General features: G+C 36.1%; 1 protein-coding gene across 1 annotated transcript in view; it reads right to left on the reverse strand.

Annotated features, from left to right (window-relative positions):
* The window catches only part of LOC306855445 (ERO1-like protein beta), a 17348-nt gene extending 10956 nt beyond the window's left edge, over positions 1–6392 (reverse strand). The window contains exons 1-5 of the mRNA XM_079394183.1: positions 5999–6392; positions 4317–4436; positions 3288–3371; positions 3052–3093; positions 1–64 (exon numbers count right to left, since the gene is read on the reverse strand). The exon at positions 1–64 is cut by the window's left edge and continues 19 nt beyond it. Of these exons, the coding sequence (XP_079250309.1) occupies positions 1–64; positions 3052–3093; positions 3288–3371; positions 4317–4436; positions 5999–6151 (463 nt within the window). The 5' untranslated portion in view covers positions 6152–6392. The remainder of the gene's footprint in view (positions 65–3051; positions 3094–3287; positions 3372–4316; positions 4437–5998) is intronic.
* Positions 6393–19313: the final 12921 nt, after the last annotated feature.

Genomic DNA, 19313 nt, shown 5'->3' on the forward strand with positions numbered 1-19313 from the left:
CGCCCAGTTCATGAACCTGCTCACACTCTCTCATATCACTGATGCTGCTGGCCGCCTGAGAGAACTAGCAGAGAACAAGACAACACCGATCAACATACTGCAGACAGATTAAATGTGTGTAATGTACACAAGTATTACTGTGTTTGCTTCAGAGGAAAACTGAGTGCACCGGATCAAATGTCAACCTTTTTAATAAGAGACAAATATTAACTGATTGTGGGCCGTGGGCCAAAAGTAATGTATATTTGTAAATATGAAGAGTTCATTTGCAAAAACAGATAACTTAGTTTTTAACAATTTTCTTTAAAAATCATGTTTTTTTATTGTGCATTTCAATTAATCTCAATCAAATTGCAGTTGGGTTATTTATTTGATTAGGTAAAAACAAAAAAAAACAAAAAAAAAACAGCTAACTAACACAATAAAAACATGATAAAATCTGTTTTTGCAAATAAACTAATATATATATATTTTTTTGTGTGTGTGTAAAATATAAAATGCTAAATGTATATTATATATATATATATTATGGGTGTAACTGTACACGTATTCGTATTGAACCCTTCGGTACGAGGCTTTCGGTTCGGTAAACATTACAAACCAAACCAATTACGTTTGGAAAATAAAAGAGCTTAAAGTGTGTGAAATATAATGTTCTCAGTGCCAAATGACGTAACAGGAAAAGTGCTGTCTGCCCCGCGATAACCTCCCCTTGCTGGGGTGCGTCAACAGAGATGATCTCGTATCGACGATAGCCAGAGATATTGTCAAAAACATCCATTATTGGCAATATTAAGAGTATTTGGCATTTCTAATTAATGTAGGCCTTATTTTTATTAGACCTATTATTAAAGAAAAATAAGAAAAAAACAAACATTAAATAAATATACTGACAACACTAATTGATATGTAAATCAAAACATATCAGATATTTAAAAAACACTATTAGAAATGACTAAATATGTTTATTGCAAATGTTTACTTTCTTTAGAGGAAACTATATTAAAATTGAATGTTTTCAAGGAATAAAAATTCAGCAGATTAAACGAGATGAAAACCACGTGAAATTCATTTATTAACAACCCTTTCTGACTTATAAAATCCAGGTACAGTCGTGGTCAGAATTATCGGCACCCTTGGTAAATATGATCAAATAAGGCTGTGAAAATTAATCTGCATTGTTAAAACTTTTGAACTTTTATTTAAAGAATTCACAAAAATCTAACCTTTCATTGGATAAAAAAGAATTTAAAATGGGGGGAAATATCAATATGAAATAAATGTTTTTCTCTAATACACATTGGCCACACAATTAATGGCACCCTTTTATTCAATACTTTTTGAAACCTCCATTTGCCAGTTTAACAGCTCTGAGTTTTCTCCTATAATGCCTGATGAGGTTAGAGAACACCTGACAAGAGATCAGAGACCATTCCTTCATCCAGAATCACTCCAGATCCTTCAGACTCACAGCTTCTTCTCTTCAGTTCATCTCACTCATTTTCTACAGGGTTCAGGTCAGAGGACTGAATGGCCAGCAGAAGCTTGGTTTTGTGCTCAGAGACCCATTTTTGTGTTGTTTTTGAGGTTTGTGTTTGGATTATTGTACGGTTGGAAGATCCAAACATGGACCATTATAAGATTTCTAACAGAGTCAGTCACTTATTGATTTTTTATCTGTTGGTATTTGATAGAATCCATGAGGCCATGTGTCTAAACAAGATGTCCAGGACCTCCAGCAGAAATATAGGCCCACAACATCACAAATACAGCAGTATATTTCATTGTACACATGGGGTACTTTTTATCCCTGTGTTCACCAAACCCATCTTGAGTGTTTGCTGCTAAAAAGCTCATTTTATAGTTTCATCTGACCATAGAAGCCAGTCCCATTTGAAGTTCCAGTCGTGTCTGATAACTTTATATGCTGGAGTTTGTTTTTGGATGAGCTAGGAGAATTTTTCTTGAAACCCTCCCAAACAACATGTGGTGATGTAGGTGCTGTTTTTTTAAGGTTTTCTGACCCCGAGACTCAACTATTTTCTGCAATTCTCCAGCTGTGGTCCTTGGAGAGTCTTTAGCCACTCAAACTCTCCTCCTCACCGTGCATTAGGACGATATAGACACACGTCTTCTTCCAGGCAGTTTCGTAACATTTTATGTTGATTGGAAATGCTTCATTATTGCCCTGATGGTGGAAATGGGGATTTTCACTGCTCTAGCTCTTTTCTTAAAGCCACTTCACTAATTTGTGAAGCTCAATTATCTTTTGCTGCACATCAGAAATATATTCTTTGGTTTTTCTCATTGTGATGGATGATTATGGGAATTTGGGCTTTGTTTTCCCACCTATTTATATTTCTGTGAAACAGGAAGCCATGGCTGGATAATTTCATGTTCATAATCACCCTGGAGTGCTCAAAATTGTAAATATGAATGGGAATATACTTCAGAGATATTTTACTCATAAGAATTTCTAGGGGTGCCAATAATTGTGCCCAACCTGTATTTGAGAAAAACATTTATTTCATAATTATATTTTCCCCCATTTTCAATTGTTTTAGTTCAATGAAAGGTTAGATTTTTGTGATTTTTTAAAATAAAAGATCAAAAGGATTAATAATGCAGGTTTATTTTCAGAGCCTTATCTGATCATATTTACCAAGGGTGCCAATAATTCTGACCACGACTGTATATCAGATGAACTCAGAGTCTGAATGATCTTTGTGTTTACATACATGACTGCAAACAGGTTTTTCATGTTCATACAGTGCCGTGTGTTTCCTCTCCAGATGTATCTGAGGTCGTCTATCTACTCTGTGAAGTGTGAACGCTCACCGCTCACTAAAAATAACCTGTTCACCTGCTATCAGACGTGTTAGGACAGACTCTCTGAGTGCTGACTCAACCTTACTCGCTCTATTACACAAACATTAAACAAACAAACACCTAACGCTGGCGCTTCACACAGCTGAACTAACACCGCTAAACCTTACTGGTGACATAACACACACTGATCAAACCAAACGCAAACACGTATCAGTCTCTTACCTTGTTATAGTTGCCAGATTTAATTCCTACAGGAACTTTACTCTGGAAGAAAAAGTAAATACAGTAAATCCTAATTGTACGACAAAAAACTACATCTCTTTTTGATCAATAACAGTTGGAGTAAATAGAATTGCATGAAACAGAATGAAGGTTTCAAAACTAGATTCAACCTCACTAACGTCTCTTTTTTGGATAGTCAAATTAAAACAAATTAGCCAAATGTGTTGAACTCTGACCTCTGGGCACGGCTCTACGTGACAGTCTTTAATCGAGCAGTGGTCATCATTAGGCCAGAATGGACACGGACGCTTCAGATTCACCTGAAGAGAAAAAATACATTGAGTTTCTGTGCTCAAAATACTTCTTAGCTGGATATGACAACAGTAAACTTATGAGAATATGAAAAATATAGCATATACATAATACAAAATTTTAATATTTATATATTAATATTAATATAATATAAATTTAAATATATAATAAAACTTATATATTTTTTATTTGTTTTAATAAATATTACTATAATATCATTTAAATTTTAGATTATTTAAATGAATAAGTATACAGATTAATTAAAATTAAAAATTAAAACATACAAAAATATTTTTAATATAATATATTAATAATATAAAATACAATACGGAATACATATTATTTATTTAGTATTATTCTTAGCATTCAGTAAAATGGCTTTAAAAAAGTATACATAAAATATCATGACCAAAATAAATATATTTTATTAATAAATTCTGTTATAATAAATCATATAAAACAAAAATAAATATATTAATATATTTATAATATAATATAAATAATAAACATTATTTTAGTATTATTTTTAGCATCGAGTAAAATGGCAAAATAAATAAATATTAATAGATAATAATAACAGCAACAATATTAAAAGGACAGAAAAAGAGTAAATGGTATTTTGCTTTGTTTACTTTTTTGACTGAACTGAAAGTTTTAGTGCATAAATCTTTATTAGCAAGTAATCAAACATTTAACATCATATCTAAACAGCTGGCTGGATATCCAAGGCTTCAATTGAGAAATCAGTCAGCTTCGACATTATGCCACGTCGTCCACGTTCATGACTACAAATACAAGCCCCTCATATTCATTCATCCAGACCGTAAGACCAGGTAAAGATGCAGTAATTCATCTGTAGTTAACACTGCTTTCTACAAAGATTTCAGGTCACGATTCACAGGAAATCTGTGAGGTTTCCATAGCAAGCGTAAATCTTTAAGACATAAATTCACCTTGTAGTATCGGAAGAAGTCTCTCTCTGTGAGCTTGCGAATGTAAGGATAAATCTTGAAGTTGTTGAAGACGTCAATGCTCTCGATGTCACAGAAACAGTCGTCCAAGACACCTGTTAACTGCAGAAAACAGATCAGATATCTAATTAACAGGAATAATAATAACAGTTATATCACAATAAAAAAAAGCCCCAAAATAGACTATATCACCATTTTCCATCTGTTTAGTTTCTCATGTGAAATATATGCAAATGCATGTTGCTTTGTGTTTGAAACTGACCTCAAATTAATGATTAAAACTGATCAGATCAGTACAAGGCTGTAAAGCCTACCTTAATTAAATTAAATAATAAATAACTTAAAAAATTCTTTAAAAAACTTTCAAAAAATAAGTAGCAACACAAATAATAAATTAATAAATTCAATAAAAAAATAACCTTAAATACAGACAAAACCAAGCCGCTAAATAAATAAATTGAGATAATAAATAGCTTTTAAATAACTTAAATCTTAAAAACAAAAATATGTTAATTTATTTATCATTTATTTATTTGTTAAAATATGTTAATTTATTTTTTAAATACAGATCAGGCCAAGCAGCAAATAATAATAATAATAATAACAATAATAATAATTAAAAATATATATATATATGTTAAATTATTTATATATGTAACATTAAAAAAGAAAAAAAAAAGAAAGAAGAATTATAATAATTTATCAAATAAGAATATATATTTAAAAAATAAAACTAATTAATTTGGTAGTTATAAATCGCACACACACGACTTCTGACCTGCTTTGAATGTAAAAGTCCAAAAAGTCCCAAAGCAAACAGGGACGCCTCCCAAAAACTGCATCTGTTTCCATACATGCCTTTACAGACGCACCAGCTGTTTTAAGTTAAAGTGTTGAGCGCGTCCTGCGGCTTCATGCGGGTTCTAGCAGCGGTCATCCCTGATGCAGGACTGGATCACAAACCGCTTGAGATGAGCTGTCAAACTTTACCAACCACCGCGTGGAAATACAGCCGCGTCGCTCCGCCTCCAAACAAAGACACGTCACACGCGACGCGCTGTAGTTCTTCACTGGCGCGTTTAGCGCTGTAGCGAACGGTGGAGGGAGGGATTAAAGACTACAAAACCCATAATCCCGTTGACGACAGCGCATCAAGCGGACAACACCACGCTGAATAACAGACGGCTCTCTTTCCTGCGTATTTTAAATTTCTGTTCATATATAATCTATACTTTCTTTCCTTTATTATTCGTTTCAATTAAGTAAACTTAACCTTTTTAATTATATAATATATGCTTAATTGAGTCAAATTATTTTAAATTTGACTACAATGCCTATAATAAAAACAAATGTATAAAATGTGTAACAAATGAGTAATTAAATAAACGTAAAACACACATCTGAGCTTAAAATTGTTCGGATACATATCAAAATATTTTTTCTCAACAGGATCACTGACAGCCACACAGCGATTTAGCAACATAAACATGCAGAATTTCGACAGAAAAACACTAAACGGCGCAGAAAACCGCAACTGCGGACGTGATGACGTCACATGCGCGCGACAGTAGAACATGCCAGAAATACTATGACAACTGTGTCAAAAACAAACATATTAATATTAATCATGTGTGTGTTTTAGTCATAGCATCAAATAAACTTACATGACACAAGCAGCTTTGGTCCTGGCTGTCCGGAGTCTGCTTCTCTGGGCTTTTGCTCTTGCCGTTGTTTTGAAACCATCCCCGGCTGAAATGAGCGCAGAATAAACTCAGGAGTAAAACCAGCAGTCCGCGGGTCTGTGTAGCGTTTAACATTGCTCACGCAAAACACGTTTCCAGAAGCCCAACACATAAACAGACGACGAAACCACTCAAACTTCCCGTTTAGAGAACACGCCAGAACTCCCTGATTACACGCTACACATCCATTATAAAGATGAGCGGTGTCGCGTCTGCTGTCGGGAAATAAACACGCTAGAAATGCTCAAAATAATGGAAATTGCACCAGCCAAACATCGACACCGGAAAACGTTACATAGTGGGGGCGTGGCTAAGCGAGCGGAGCGTTGAAGTGGGCGGTGCTTATGCGATAGCGTCAGATGATTGACAGATGCTTGCTCCGCCCCCGCTCAGTACGGGGACCGCATTATCTGCGAATTCACTGAAGACTTTCACTTTTTCATTCTTTTAAGCGCAAAAATGCTCAGTTTGAGAATTGCACTCAGTGTAGATTATGATTAAAACACTAAATAAATAACATCAGTGGGAAATAAATGAACATAGTCTACAAAATATATTATTGCAGCGTCTTATCAGTCGCTGAATGAGCACATAAAAAGGTCACAAATTATAAATTACATAAAAATGACCATTAACTTGTAAATAGCTGACTATAGCTCGCTGAAAAGAACAATAGTTTGTGATTTTTTATTTTTCTTATGTGACCAACGGGGGGCGCCTTCACTCCATAATCATATTTAAATATGCTGTCATTTTCTCTAATCACACCTTTTCATTTTTATATTTATATTCATTATAAAATCATTAAACAGCAGAAACCAGCGCTTAAGGAGATTTGATCTGAGCTGTGCAAAAGAAAGAATGTCTGTTTTATTTTTATTTTTAATGGCACCTAACCAAATAATACATAAATAAAGAAAATAAAAACCTGATATATTAGCAGGTACAATATTAGGTTACAAATAATACCTACAAAAATACAAATTATTCATTTCGGGTTTTCATTTCAAATCAAGAGATTTTTGTTTGTTCTCTCCTTAAATATGAAGAGTTCAAATAACAGATTAATGAGTTACTCCATATTTCACAAAAAGCTTACTGATGTAATTATAATGTAAGCCAGAAAATGAGTTGCTGTTTTTGTCTCTTCTGAGGAAGATTTATTGTTTGCCAATGAACCACACAGAGATATTTTTTTATATATTCCGTATATCCGTTTTAAATATTCTTTTTTATATTCTTTCATGTATCTGGACACGTTGATGGGAAAATGTCCAAACATAAAAAAAATAAAGAAAATAATCAAACGGGTGAGTATGTTTGTATAATAAGTATATTTCTGGTAAATGTACAGCTCTTAATTTTATTTATTTATTTATTTAAATTCGATTTTCTCATTTTGTCTCAGAGTTGAGAGCAGTTCTTATAGGAAGGCATCACTTTGGAAAAACTTCGGTGATTAACACTATACTGGATACCAGTGAAACAGAAGCTGAAGGAGAAGAGCATGTGAAGAGAGAGGGATTTATTGATGGCAGGAGAGTCAGTCTGGTTGAAACTCCTGGCTGGTGGAAAACCTTCAATCTGCATGATTTATCCAACATCTCCAAACAGCAGCTGGTTCGCAGGATTTCCCTGATTTCACCTGGACCTCACGCGGTTCTGATCGTGATTCGGGCCGATTCTGCATTCATTGACCCTGATGGGAGGTTTCTGGAGGAGTGTGTGGAGCTGCTGGGTTCCAGTGTCTGGACTCACACCCTCATCATCTTCACAAGAGGAGATTTAATTAAACAAGAAGACATAGAGCAGCGTATTCGGGAAGAGAGGTCGGCGCTCAAGTGGTTTATTGAAAAATGTGAAAATAAATATCTAATTTTTAATAATTCAAACCATCACGACTGAACTCAAGTCAAAGAGCTGTTTAATAGCTGTTTTAGAGAACAGCCTGTTCGGGCCAGCTGTGGAGGGCTTTGCGGAGCGGTTCACGGAGACACAGAAGTCGTCTCAAGCGATGCGACACCTCCTACCGAAACACTCCAGTTCTTCTGCTGCTTCTAGTCGCCCCAAGCCTGCGTCGACTCAGCAGCCTGCCAAGCCGATGCCAGCCACTCCCGAACCCTGACCTCCTAAGGATCGGCAGATAGAGGGCGTTCCCACTCGGCAAGACGCTACCCCTTCCCGAAGCGCCAAGAACCCTGGCCCAAGATTGCCTTGGATCCGGCGCCTCAGAAGTCCTCCCCGGTGTGTCAGAGTGGGTAATGGCTACGATAAGACAAGGTTATTCACTCCAATTCGTTCGAAGACCACCACGCTTCCGCAGAGGTGATGAATCTGCTGGTAAAGGGAGCCATAGAAATCGTTCCTCCAGCCCAGAGTCAGCCTTCTACAGCCGCTACTTCCTCGTCCCCAAAAAAGACGGTGGCCTGCAACCTATTCTAGATCTTAGACTCCTGAATCACGCCCTGGTAAAAAGGTCGCTCAGGATGATCACTTTGAAACAGATCCTCTTGCAGATATGCCCAGGGGACTGGTTCATGTTACTGGATCTGAAAGATGCGTACATTCACATTCAGGTAGCCCCCCATCACAGAAGATTTTTGAGATTCGCATTCGAAGGGGTGGCATATCAATACAAGGTCCTACCGTTTTGGCTGTCCTTGGCTCCCCGCACTTTTACGCAATGCATGGATACGGCTCTTTCCCCTCTGCGACAGATGGGTATTCGCATCCTCAACTACCTCGACGACTGGCTCATTCTGGCCCAGTCAGACACAATTTCAACATCGCACAAGACCCTCCTCCTCAGCCACTTAGATTGCCTGGGGCTCAGGGTCAACTTTGCCAAGAGCGTACTGTCACCCAGCCAACGAATGTCGTTCCTGGGGACAGTTATCGACAGCAGATGAACCAGGCTGAAGCAGGGTGTGATCTTAGACACGGCGCACAGAAGGAGGGTTGTCACCACAGACGCTTCCAACAAGGGTTGGGGAGCACTGTGCGAGGGCAAACTGACCTTCGGTCAGACCTACAGGCCCTTTCCATCAACCCTGCTTGCCTGGAATTTGGGCCTAACGACTCCAAGGTTGTCCTGAAACCAAGGCTGGGTTATGTACCTAAGGTGCTCTCCACTCCGTTCAGAGCCCAGGTCATAGCGCTTTCCGCGCTTTCCCCTTCGACAGGTGACCGGGAATTGTCCCTGCTCTGCCCTGTCAAGGCCCGGAGGGTATACATAGAGCATTCTGCCTCATACAGGAGATCAGAATAGCTTTTTGTCAGCTTAGGTAACCGCGCTAAAGGTCGCCCAGTTACGAAGCAAAGGATTTCCAGGTGGTTAGTGGATGCTATCTCCCTAGCATACTCCTCATTGGGCTTACAGTGCCCCATTGGAGTCAGAGCCCATTCCACCAGAGGCATTGCCTCCTCCTGGGCATGGTCCAGCGGGGTGTCCATTTCGGAAATTTGTGAGGCGGCCCGCTGGTCAAGAACTCGCCGTCTACATTTGTAAGGTTTTACAACATGGACATCCCTGCCTTGCAGGCCAGAGTCCTTTCTGCTTAGTTCACCGCCTCTGGCTAGCTTAACAGTCTTATGGGTTCACTTGACCAACATTGTTCAAGTCCATCCTTCACTTGGACGATCCATATTACATGGACTCCAGGTAGCAACTGTACGGGACGACACCCAGGCCACAGATGACATTGATGGCTCAGCCTGTACTCGCGATTAATCGCAACTGAATCGCACATTTTTATTTGTTCTAAATGTACATTGAATTAGTTTTTAATGCTCTAATCAACATGGGCATGGACAAATATGGATGCTTTATGCAAATGTATGTTTATAATTATTGAAACCATAGTCAACATAGAAAATGAAGACTAGACATGTTTCAAAAGTCAGATGTTTTTCAGATAACTTGTTCATGTCTGTCGGACACATGAAAAAAGAAATGCCAGGTTCCCATTACTTCTCTTTCTTTGCATTTTGCAATTTACTTACACAAGCCTGTTTACATTTTTGCAGGATAGGGCAACTACATTTGTTTGTCTCTCTGTGCCCACATACTGTATTTTGATGCAGGTAAATTCTCAATAAAACTGTTTTTGTTTATATATTTTACTGTTTCTGTTGTTTGAATATGAAATAGTGATTGAAACGCGACCCATTAAGCCTACGTAACCTCTCCCTTCCAAGATGTTAATCTGCACAAAAATCCTGATAATCAAGCCGTCGTCTGATGAAATCAAATACACATAAGATAAAGACAATAGCTGTGCTGTGATTTTGGCTATACTTGCATGTAAAATTAGAGATGCAACAAAATATTGTGTTTAACTGAAAGCACTGCTCCTCTCCTTCGCGAGCTGAGAGGCAAGAATTCTCGCTCGCGCGGCTGTACCAGCGAGTCTCAGTAACTAAATAAGATTTTGGCAAACAGTAAAGATTTGTAGCTAGGTGCTTTTTTGAAGAGGGGGGAAAAAAGTCGCTAAAGGGGTCTACAAAATCGCTAAGTTGGTAACACTGTGCATCTCCATTTCTCCAACTATAGGCTTTGCCATGGGTCAAATTAATTAATATAATTAGTGCCGTTAAAATTAATTTGCGTTAACGCATTATTAACTTTGACAGCACTATTTTAATGTTAAAGTTTCCTTTAATTCATTTTGGCTAAAGATCGTGCAAAATGATAATTGAACAATTAAAATTATAACTTTAAAAATTTTACAAAGATAACTTTAAACATTTTAAAATTATAACTTTAAACACTTTAAGCATTTAATAAAGCACATCAGAGATTGTCATTGTAGGATTGCCATTGTTTTTATGTTGTTCCAGCCGCAATGTCATCGAAAACAGTGGCAAGGACGGACATTTTAAAATTGAAATAGCATGGACCTCAGTGCCTAATTTAAAAAGCATTTTACAATTTGAGATAAAAAATAGGGACGTAAATTTCGACAGCAAAAAAACAGCATTATCTACTAAAAGTATGTTATTGTAATTTATTAACTAAGAATAAAACCCGTCTTTTTACTTATTGTATGGGTGTTTTGTCCTAAAATATTCTTAATAAGACTGACTTTGTATTTAACATGAATTATGGCACTTTCATTTCCACTGTTATTCAAACAGTATGTAAGTTATATAGCTACAGAAAGCGAGCTAAGAACATTTTGAAAGAACATTATCAGAGTTCAGTCTAAGGTGTGTTTAAGCACTCTCAAAATAACTCCCGTTATAATCACTGAAGCTGGCTACACTGTGAAATAAACATTTATCATAACTTTGTTGTTTATGATGAGAATTCTCGATATGAGTACAGCATGCACACTCAACAAAACTTGGGAGTTTCAGCGATGATTAGTCAGAACGCCTCTGATTGGCTATTGCATTCAAAACAATCCTGTGCGATTGGTTATAATGCAACATTGTAAAAACACATAGGGCCTAAAAAGAAATATGATGCAATATGAGCAGACCTAAATTTAATGCTGCAATCGACACTTTTCATTTCATTTTCAATTAATTCGCAACACCCATAATAGATTTTGTTTAATAGTGCAGGTGCATTTTTGTCTAATTTGGTGTCATTTTTGTCCCAAGCCTCCGTTAATTTCAGACCCATAGCTAGGGGAAGGCCATCCTAGATCACATATATTTATAATTTTTTTTAGAGCAAGACTCGTAGATCTTGAGATACTCCTCATAGAGTGGCATTACATGCTGCTTTGCTAAAGCTATAGATCATCCGTGATCTGATCGTGTCGCAATGCTGCTGCTGATGATGTGGATTTTCAATGTCATTTGAAAACTTCGGTCAGTTCAGTGAATTGGATCTTTAAAATATGATCACTTCTGATTGTGTTACCCAAGGCTGATGTCAATACCAGGTGTAAACATGGACATGAACATCTTCTTAGTTTTGTATCTCAACTGTCCTTTTATTTCAGCCTATGTTCGTCATCTTGACGAGATCAGAGTTATTTTGTTGGGATGGGTTCTTGGTGGAAAGAGTTCACCTGGAAACATCATCTTGAACCGGGATGAATTTGTCACAGGAGGAAGAACCAGAGAGAGTAAGAGAGGGTTTGGAGATGTAGACGGAAGGAAGATTACTGTCTTGGACACTCCTGGCTGGTGGAAGTACTTTGCATCTGAACTCAACCCAGATTTCATTAGATCTGCAATTCTAGAAAGTGTTTCAGAGTGCAAGAAGTTCCCTCATGCCATGCTGCTCGTCATTCCAGCAGATACATCATTTCAGGAAGAACAAAAGAGAATCATTGAGCAAAATATGTCTAAGACGTCTGGAAACACACCATACTTTTGTTCACATGGGGCGACAGATTTAAAGACATTTCAATCCAGCAGCACATTGAGGCTGAAGGTGAAGCTCTTCAGTGGCTGATTGAGAAATGCAGGAACAGATATCATGTTTTTGACAACACAGACAAGAAGAACCGAGTTCAAGTCACAGAGCTGCTGCTGAAGATTGATGAGATGGTGGCAGAAAACAGTTCATTTTATCTCAAAACACAGAAAAACTTTGATGAAAAAAAAGCTGTCAGAAAACTAACAAACAGGAGGATCTGAATATGGAGATCAGACTGAAGGATGTATGCCACTTTCTGGACGAGGGGTTTAAGAGGAAAGCTGAAGAGATCAGAAGGAAGATAGAAAACTTACACAAGACAATGGAAGAATCTCAGAGTGCAGACAATCCTATTGACTGTAAGTTTCACCGACCCACCTTTGTGTTGTCAAGTTTCATTTCCTAAGATATTTCTCTGATTTGGCATATTCAAACCTGTTTTATTTGTAGTTTCAAACAATTCTCCTGATTGCCTAAAAGAGGTGATCAGTCCACCTCAACAGGACAACAGTAAGTGTTTATATATATATATTTAAATCTATGTTTGTTTTGTACAAAATCTTTTCATGAAGTTCTAATTTGGCTGGATATTATCTTTTCCACAAAAAAAACCTACTGGAAACAGACCTAAAATTAATCTGCATTTTGTGTTTTCTTTGCTGATTTGGGGGAATATTTGTGGAATTCTGCAAAATTAACGTAAACAAAAAGTATTAAACAAAATGTTGAGTTGAGAGTACAGTCTTATAGCAGAAAACTGCCAATTTATTGTAGTAAATGTAGGCCTATTATAAAAGGTCAGTAGTTGTACACTCGTATGATTGTTCAATGGGTTCAAATCAAAATCATTAAATTATCAGATGCTGTACAAAGAAAGATTCCTGTGGTGTGAACATTGACATGCTCAAATCTATTTCAGTTCCTGAGCTGATGAAAACTCTTCTGGAGAGAGAGTTCAGCCGATGGGAAAGTATCATAGATGGTGTTCAGGAAAGTTTGCAGGACATTAAAACATCACTTGGTGAGTCATTCAACTGCAGTAGATACACCTGATTTACACAGAATCAATCAAGTGTGTTCCACAGAGAAAACATGTTTCTCAAATTGTTGCATCTAAAATGTACACTTGCTTCTGTACTGATGTGAACATTTTAATGCCATATTTTCAGAGCTCTCTCAGGCTGAAAAGATGCAAATGTCAGTGGATGCTATTGAGAGATGGCCACAGAACTGCTTCCATTATGTTCAACATACTATTGTTAAAATACAAGATCCAGAATCAGGACAAAGAGACGGAAGATAAAATGATGACGCACTGTACAGTAATATATTATATACATTAGGGCTGCCACCAAATAAATATTTTTCTAGTCAGCTAATAGTTGTTCATTTAAGCACTTAACTGCATCTTAATAAAAAAATAAATAAACATGCTTTCACTTTCCCTTTATCCCTCCCTGTTCTGGCTTGTACTATTCTAAACTTTAAACAATGTCTGAAACGTTGTATTATTGCGTTATTTGCTTCTTTATGATCATTCGCTTGTTGTGTTCATCATTTGGATAAAAGATTCCTTTCTAGGAAATCCCTTACTTACATGCACAAAGTCATGCAGCTATGGCTATAGCTGAATAAAATGCAGAAAGAATTGCTTTGACGGATAAAATGTAAAGAAAATAAACGTTATATATGTTTATCTGAGTTCCAGCCATCTCTGGTATTTTATATAAGGAAAATTTATTTATAATGCAATGCTAATTTTTTTTAATGCAATTCCAATCGACCACTGTAAAGAATACTATATAATTTCTGCCTCATTCTGTGATAAGAAGCCACATTAATATCCAAAAGGAAATTATTTCAAACACCAGTTCTGACATGACTTTTAGGATTGATAAAGGCACTCAATTTAATGCATGTATTTTATGCATGCAAGCTTTTAGTAAACCAGAGCCTTGGTGATCAAAACAGCAGTTGTTCAGATTTTCTGTATTTTATTTAATTTAATTCATAATTACACCTGTTGAGTTGTTCCTCTGAAGGAGTGTTGTTTATGGATTTTTCCTCTTGAATTGCACAAATAAAGACTTAGCTGATATGACTTTGATTGTGCTCTTTGTTTTTACTTAAACATGCACACAACCAGAAATTCTGGTCTGTATATGAAAAAACACACAAGGATGTAGGATTTAGATTGTTATGTGGGACTGTTTACAAGAGGGAATCTGCCATAAAGTGTGGTAGCTCTTGGTTGTTCAGCAGATTTAAAAGATGTGCTCATGCATAATTTGCATCAGTTTCAAATTTTCCACACAAATTCAGCACGTTGACAGAAGACATCACTACACTATTGTTAATAGTGCATGTACCTGTTTACTTTGTTTATATGAGATTCTGCATCAGTGTTAAACGTTTTCTACCATTTTTTGCCTTCATGTGTAATTATTAACCTTTTTTTAACCTGATCTGAAGACTTCAGACTGAAGTGATTTACAGTACTCAAGAACAGTCGTCCTCGTTCAACATGGGGTTCAGTGATTTGGTCGAGGACATAATGGTGAAAGGGAAACTCAAACTTTATAGTCAGATGCTGTCTGTGGGTTTACAACATTATTGTATCCACAAACTCAGGCCAGCATTTCAAATGGACCATAAAGAGCAACCAAATCTTTCAAGCTGATCACATGTAGAGGTAACTCAATCAGTATTTTTCTAGAAAGAGAAATTGAAAAGGAAAAACATCTTCATCCAAGTGCTAAACCTTGTCACAGTTTTAAAAGATTGATTTATGGATTCCATATTAAAGAAACCCAACAGTAGATGATTTCAGCTGTGATTCGAAATAACTGAAACCATACAGTTATACAATGTTCAGAAGTATTTTAAGTAAAATATTTTGCTTTTGATAAAAGCACATGCTTTGGTAAATGTAAAATGAGTAAGAAATGCATGTTAGATTTATTCATTACTAAGCAAATGTGACATTTTGTGCAGGTTCTCCAGATTTTCTTGTTTCTAACAAAAAAACGAACATTTATTCGTTTTTCCCAAATTAAATCCTTGATTCAAATTTCTCATAAGCTTAATTGATTTGGTGTAAAGAGAGAAGAATTAATGACTATTTTTGTTTGAAAACTACATATAAAATAGCTACCAAAATAAATGTTGGTAACTGCAGTTTGACTAAAAGTTGACAATAATGCAATGACTTTTCGTCGACTAAAACTAGACTAAAACTATGAAAGAATCAAATGACTGAAATGTGACTAAGACTATTAAGGATTTTCGTCTCAAGATAAAGACTAAGACTAAATAAAAAATGCCTGCCAAAATTAACACTGCAACAGACGTATAGATGTATAGATAACTTTAGCACTCGCATTTGTGTTTTGACACCGACAGAGGGATCTGCCCATTTACCCTCCTCTTGATTTAATCAGCACCACGGGGGGTAATCTGGTCAGAAGTGGTCCAAAGTGGACAGAAGGGACAGATTATGAAATGCGAGGAGTCCCTCATCCGCTATCCCAGAGATGGTGTTTGTTTAGTTGCTCTTGAACAATCTGTGATCTGTGAATTTAAAGTGTGGTTACAACAACGTTACTGTTGAGACTCTGTGTGAGTCTAGTTTTGGGAAACCGTGTAGACAGTTGGGTGCTGATTTATTTGGGTTTAACCTCTTCTAAACTTTTCTCCTGTTTTTCTTTAGTCAGGGAGAGAAGTAAGATTATTGTCTTTTATTTTGTTTTCTTTTGCTAGGGAAGTTATTTTGTTATAACCTTTAGAAAGACTTTTGTTTGTTATTTTGGCATTTGCTCTCTCCTGACGACTTGGTTATTTAAGTTGATTAACTACTCTGATATTGTATATTTTCAATATGTGTTCTTTTTGGTTTATGTTAGGCTCTTAATAAAACAATTTAGTATATTTCCGACATTTGATATTCTTTTGTATCATGATGTTTAATAGAGGGTTTTGTGTGAACCTTTATTGGAAGTGTTAAGGGTGAAAGTGATAAGAGCTGGGATAGAGGAAAAGGAGATTTTCAACGTTCACTTATTTATTTAATCACATCTTTTGACTTTGTTACTTCTGCTCTGAAACCCCTAGACTATAGAGGAGAATTTAACAATATATAATAATCAAAGAGATCTGAGTAATCAGTAAGACTTAATCCATAAGATCAAGAGGGTAAATGGGTTTTCTTGTGTAACTCTAAGGGGCCACTCAGTGTGAATTTTGCCAGGTGTGTGCATACGTGTCAGTCTTTACATGTTATTTTAGGAATGTTAGCAATATGTATCAGATATGACATGACGGGGGCGACTCTCCAGGGAGCCTACTGGTTGGTGGAAGGCTGTAGACCCAAGGGATTATGGTTACCGTGAACTGTAACTGTTGTCTTTATAAACTGCTCTGTGTGTTATCTCTTTGCTCACAGCAAGCTGTGTAAACCAGGGCCCGTATTCATGAAAAATCTTAGTACTAAGAGTTGCTCCAAGTAACAAAATTCTTAGAAATGTGGGTGTTTCCTCTTAAAATTAAAGAAAAGATCATAGTAAAGAAAAAAGTAATTGAGAAAGCATCTTAACCCTTAAAAGAGGTCTTAAGGTCCAAAATTGTTAGGAGTACGAACGAGGACTTTTAAGAGGCTTAAGAGTTTCTTTAGCAGTGGAGAAAATGGACGAAACATGAAGAGGGAGAAGAAATGTGTTGCACACAATGCATGACAGTGAGTTAATAAGACACTACACATTAGATCATGCAGGGATCATGTTTGTGACCGATCTTATTAAAGACACGCTAACATCTCCGACACCACACTGAAATGCCACAGCGCCAGAAATGGATGTAATCACTACATTAACATATTTGGCAACTGGAAAAATGCAACTATGCAGCAGTGATTTGGGTCTGTCACAACCTTTTATAAGCAAAGTGACCACACAAACAATTACAGCACTTTCAGAACCTTATTGTGTCACTCTTCATTTCCTATAAAATACGTTAAGTATGACAGCATGGTAAATAAAAAATAAAGAATATATATATGTGTGTGAGAGAGAGTATGGTAAAATAGGAAAAATTATGCCTGTAATTTCAAAGTGAAGGCTTATAATAGACCATACTCTTAAAAGCGCTCTTTTATTTCCTTCTTGGACGACAAACCAATCACAGTCTTCAAAAGACTGTGTCATAGCTAGCAACGGGATCAGCCTCGACGTTTTTGTCTTTTCCTCGCTCAGAGTTACTCTCAGATTGGTCCTGAATCACTTTTAAGGATTCTCTCTCTGAGAGGAATCTTAGAATACGAGCCCAGATCATTTTCTGCAGTAAAATTAAAAAGCAAGACAAAGACAAAAACTCTGTTTGGTTTTTCATTTTCAGTCTTCACAGTTATTTATTACTTTGTGAAATAAGAATTTCATCGACAGAATATGTAGGCTGGATCTGAATCATCACATCACCCAGTTTGACTAATGTTCCAAAAAGTCAGCAGCAAAATTATGCAACCTTGTAAGATTTCTCATTTTGACCAAATTCTGAGACCGTGAACATGTATCCTTCAGAAGTAATGCAATGGCAGAATGCATTAAGATAAAATATTAACTTCAAATATAACCATAGATCTGTCTGATTATAAGTGAAATACTCAATTCTTGTGTTCCATGTATTTTGTGATTTATAGAGGGACTCAATAACTTCAGACTCCTTTGGAACTAACTGTAAGCATTAGCTGAATCATGCAGATCTCTGAAGAACATCTTAATGTTTAGGATGCTGCATTAGAAGCTTCTACTCACAAACAATACAGAAATAATAATAGACAGCAAAGCACTGGAACAGCGCTTCTGTGTGTCTATGCACATAAATCTGCAATTAAAAATCAAGTTAAAAATAAACACTAATTTGACAAAAGAAACATTCACATTCAAAACATTCACTATTAATTAGTTATCAATATGTTTGTTTATACAGCTCTACTAATTTGAACTACGATTAACCTACATTCAAGGTCAAACCAACTGCATATATCTTATAGATTTAGTAATGGTTATCATTAAAAAAAATTATGTCAAAATTATAAATAGCAACGTTACAAAAAAAAAATTCTATTTAATTCAAGTTTTCTTAGTGTCTTCTTCTTTCTTTAATATTCTTGGGAAAAGCTTTGAGATGTTGGGTTTGCCAGGTGCTCTTCTGGTTTCTGATTGTTCCACAGACTCAGGGATGGACAGCAAAGACCCAAATCCTGAGCTGTGAGATGAGGCTTTTGAGCGTGATGAGCTAAAAACTGAAGCGCTGTCTGCTCCTGATCGTGATCTGAATGAACCGTAAGCAGAACTTCCCACAGAAAATGTGTCCGACTGCTTATCTCCACTCACTGGGGAAAATAAAATAAACATCAGTAAGACGATTAAAAACTGCTATTGAACACAATTCTGAAATTTATATATTTCAATATTTCTGAAAATAATGTAGCCTTTTAGTAATCATTAGGTGCCCTTTAAAATATTATACAAATACTATGTTAATCAGATGCAAATTTAATTTTTGTGTATGAAATATATTAAAAGCCTGATCACTATATTGCAACTATTTAAAAATGACCATAGAGATTTATAGAGTCTGAAACTAAAACAAAAATGGAAGAACAAATTATCAGTATAAAAACAAGTGCTTAAACTCCAGAAAACTTTGATCATCAGCCTAAGGAGGTCAAAATAAGTATTACATGTGCTATACTTAAATTATTTAATTTCATGTTTGCCTTTGCTGTCATAATTTAAATTATCAACATTGCTGTTAAAAATTGAGAAAATGAGAGATGTACAAAGAGTCCAACTTTTATGAGGAAAA

The sequence above is a fragment of the Barbus barbus genome (genome assembly GCF_936440315.1).
Source record: "Barbus barbus genome assembly, chromosome: 35".
NCBI classification, from domain to species: Eukaryota; Metazoa; Chordata; class Actinopteri; order Cypriniformes; family Cyprinidae; genus Barbus; species Barbus barbus.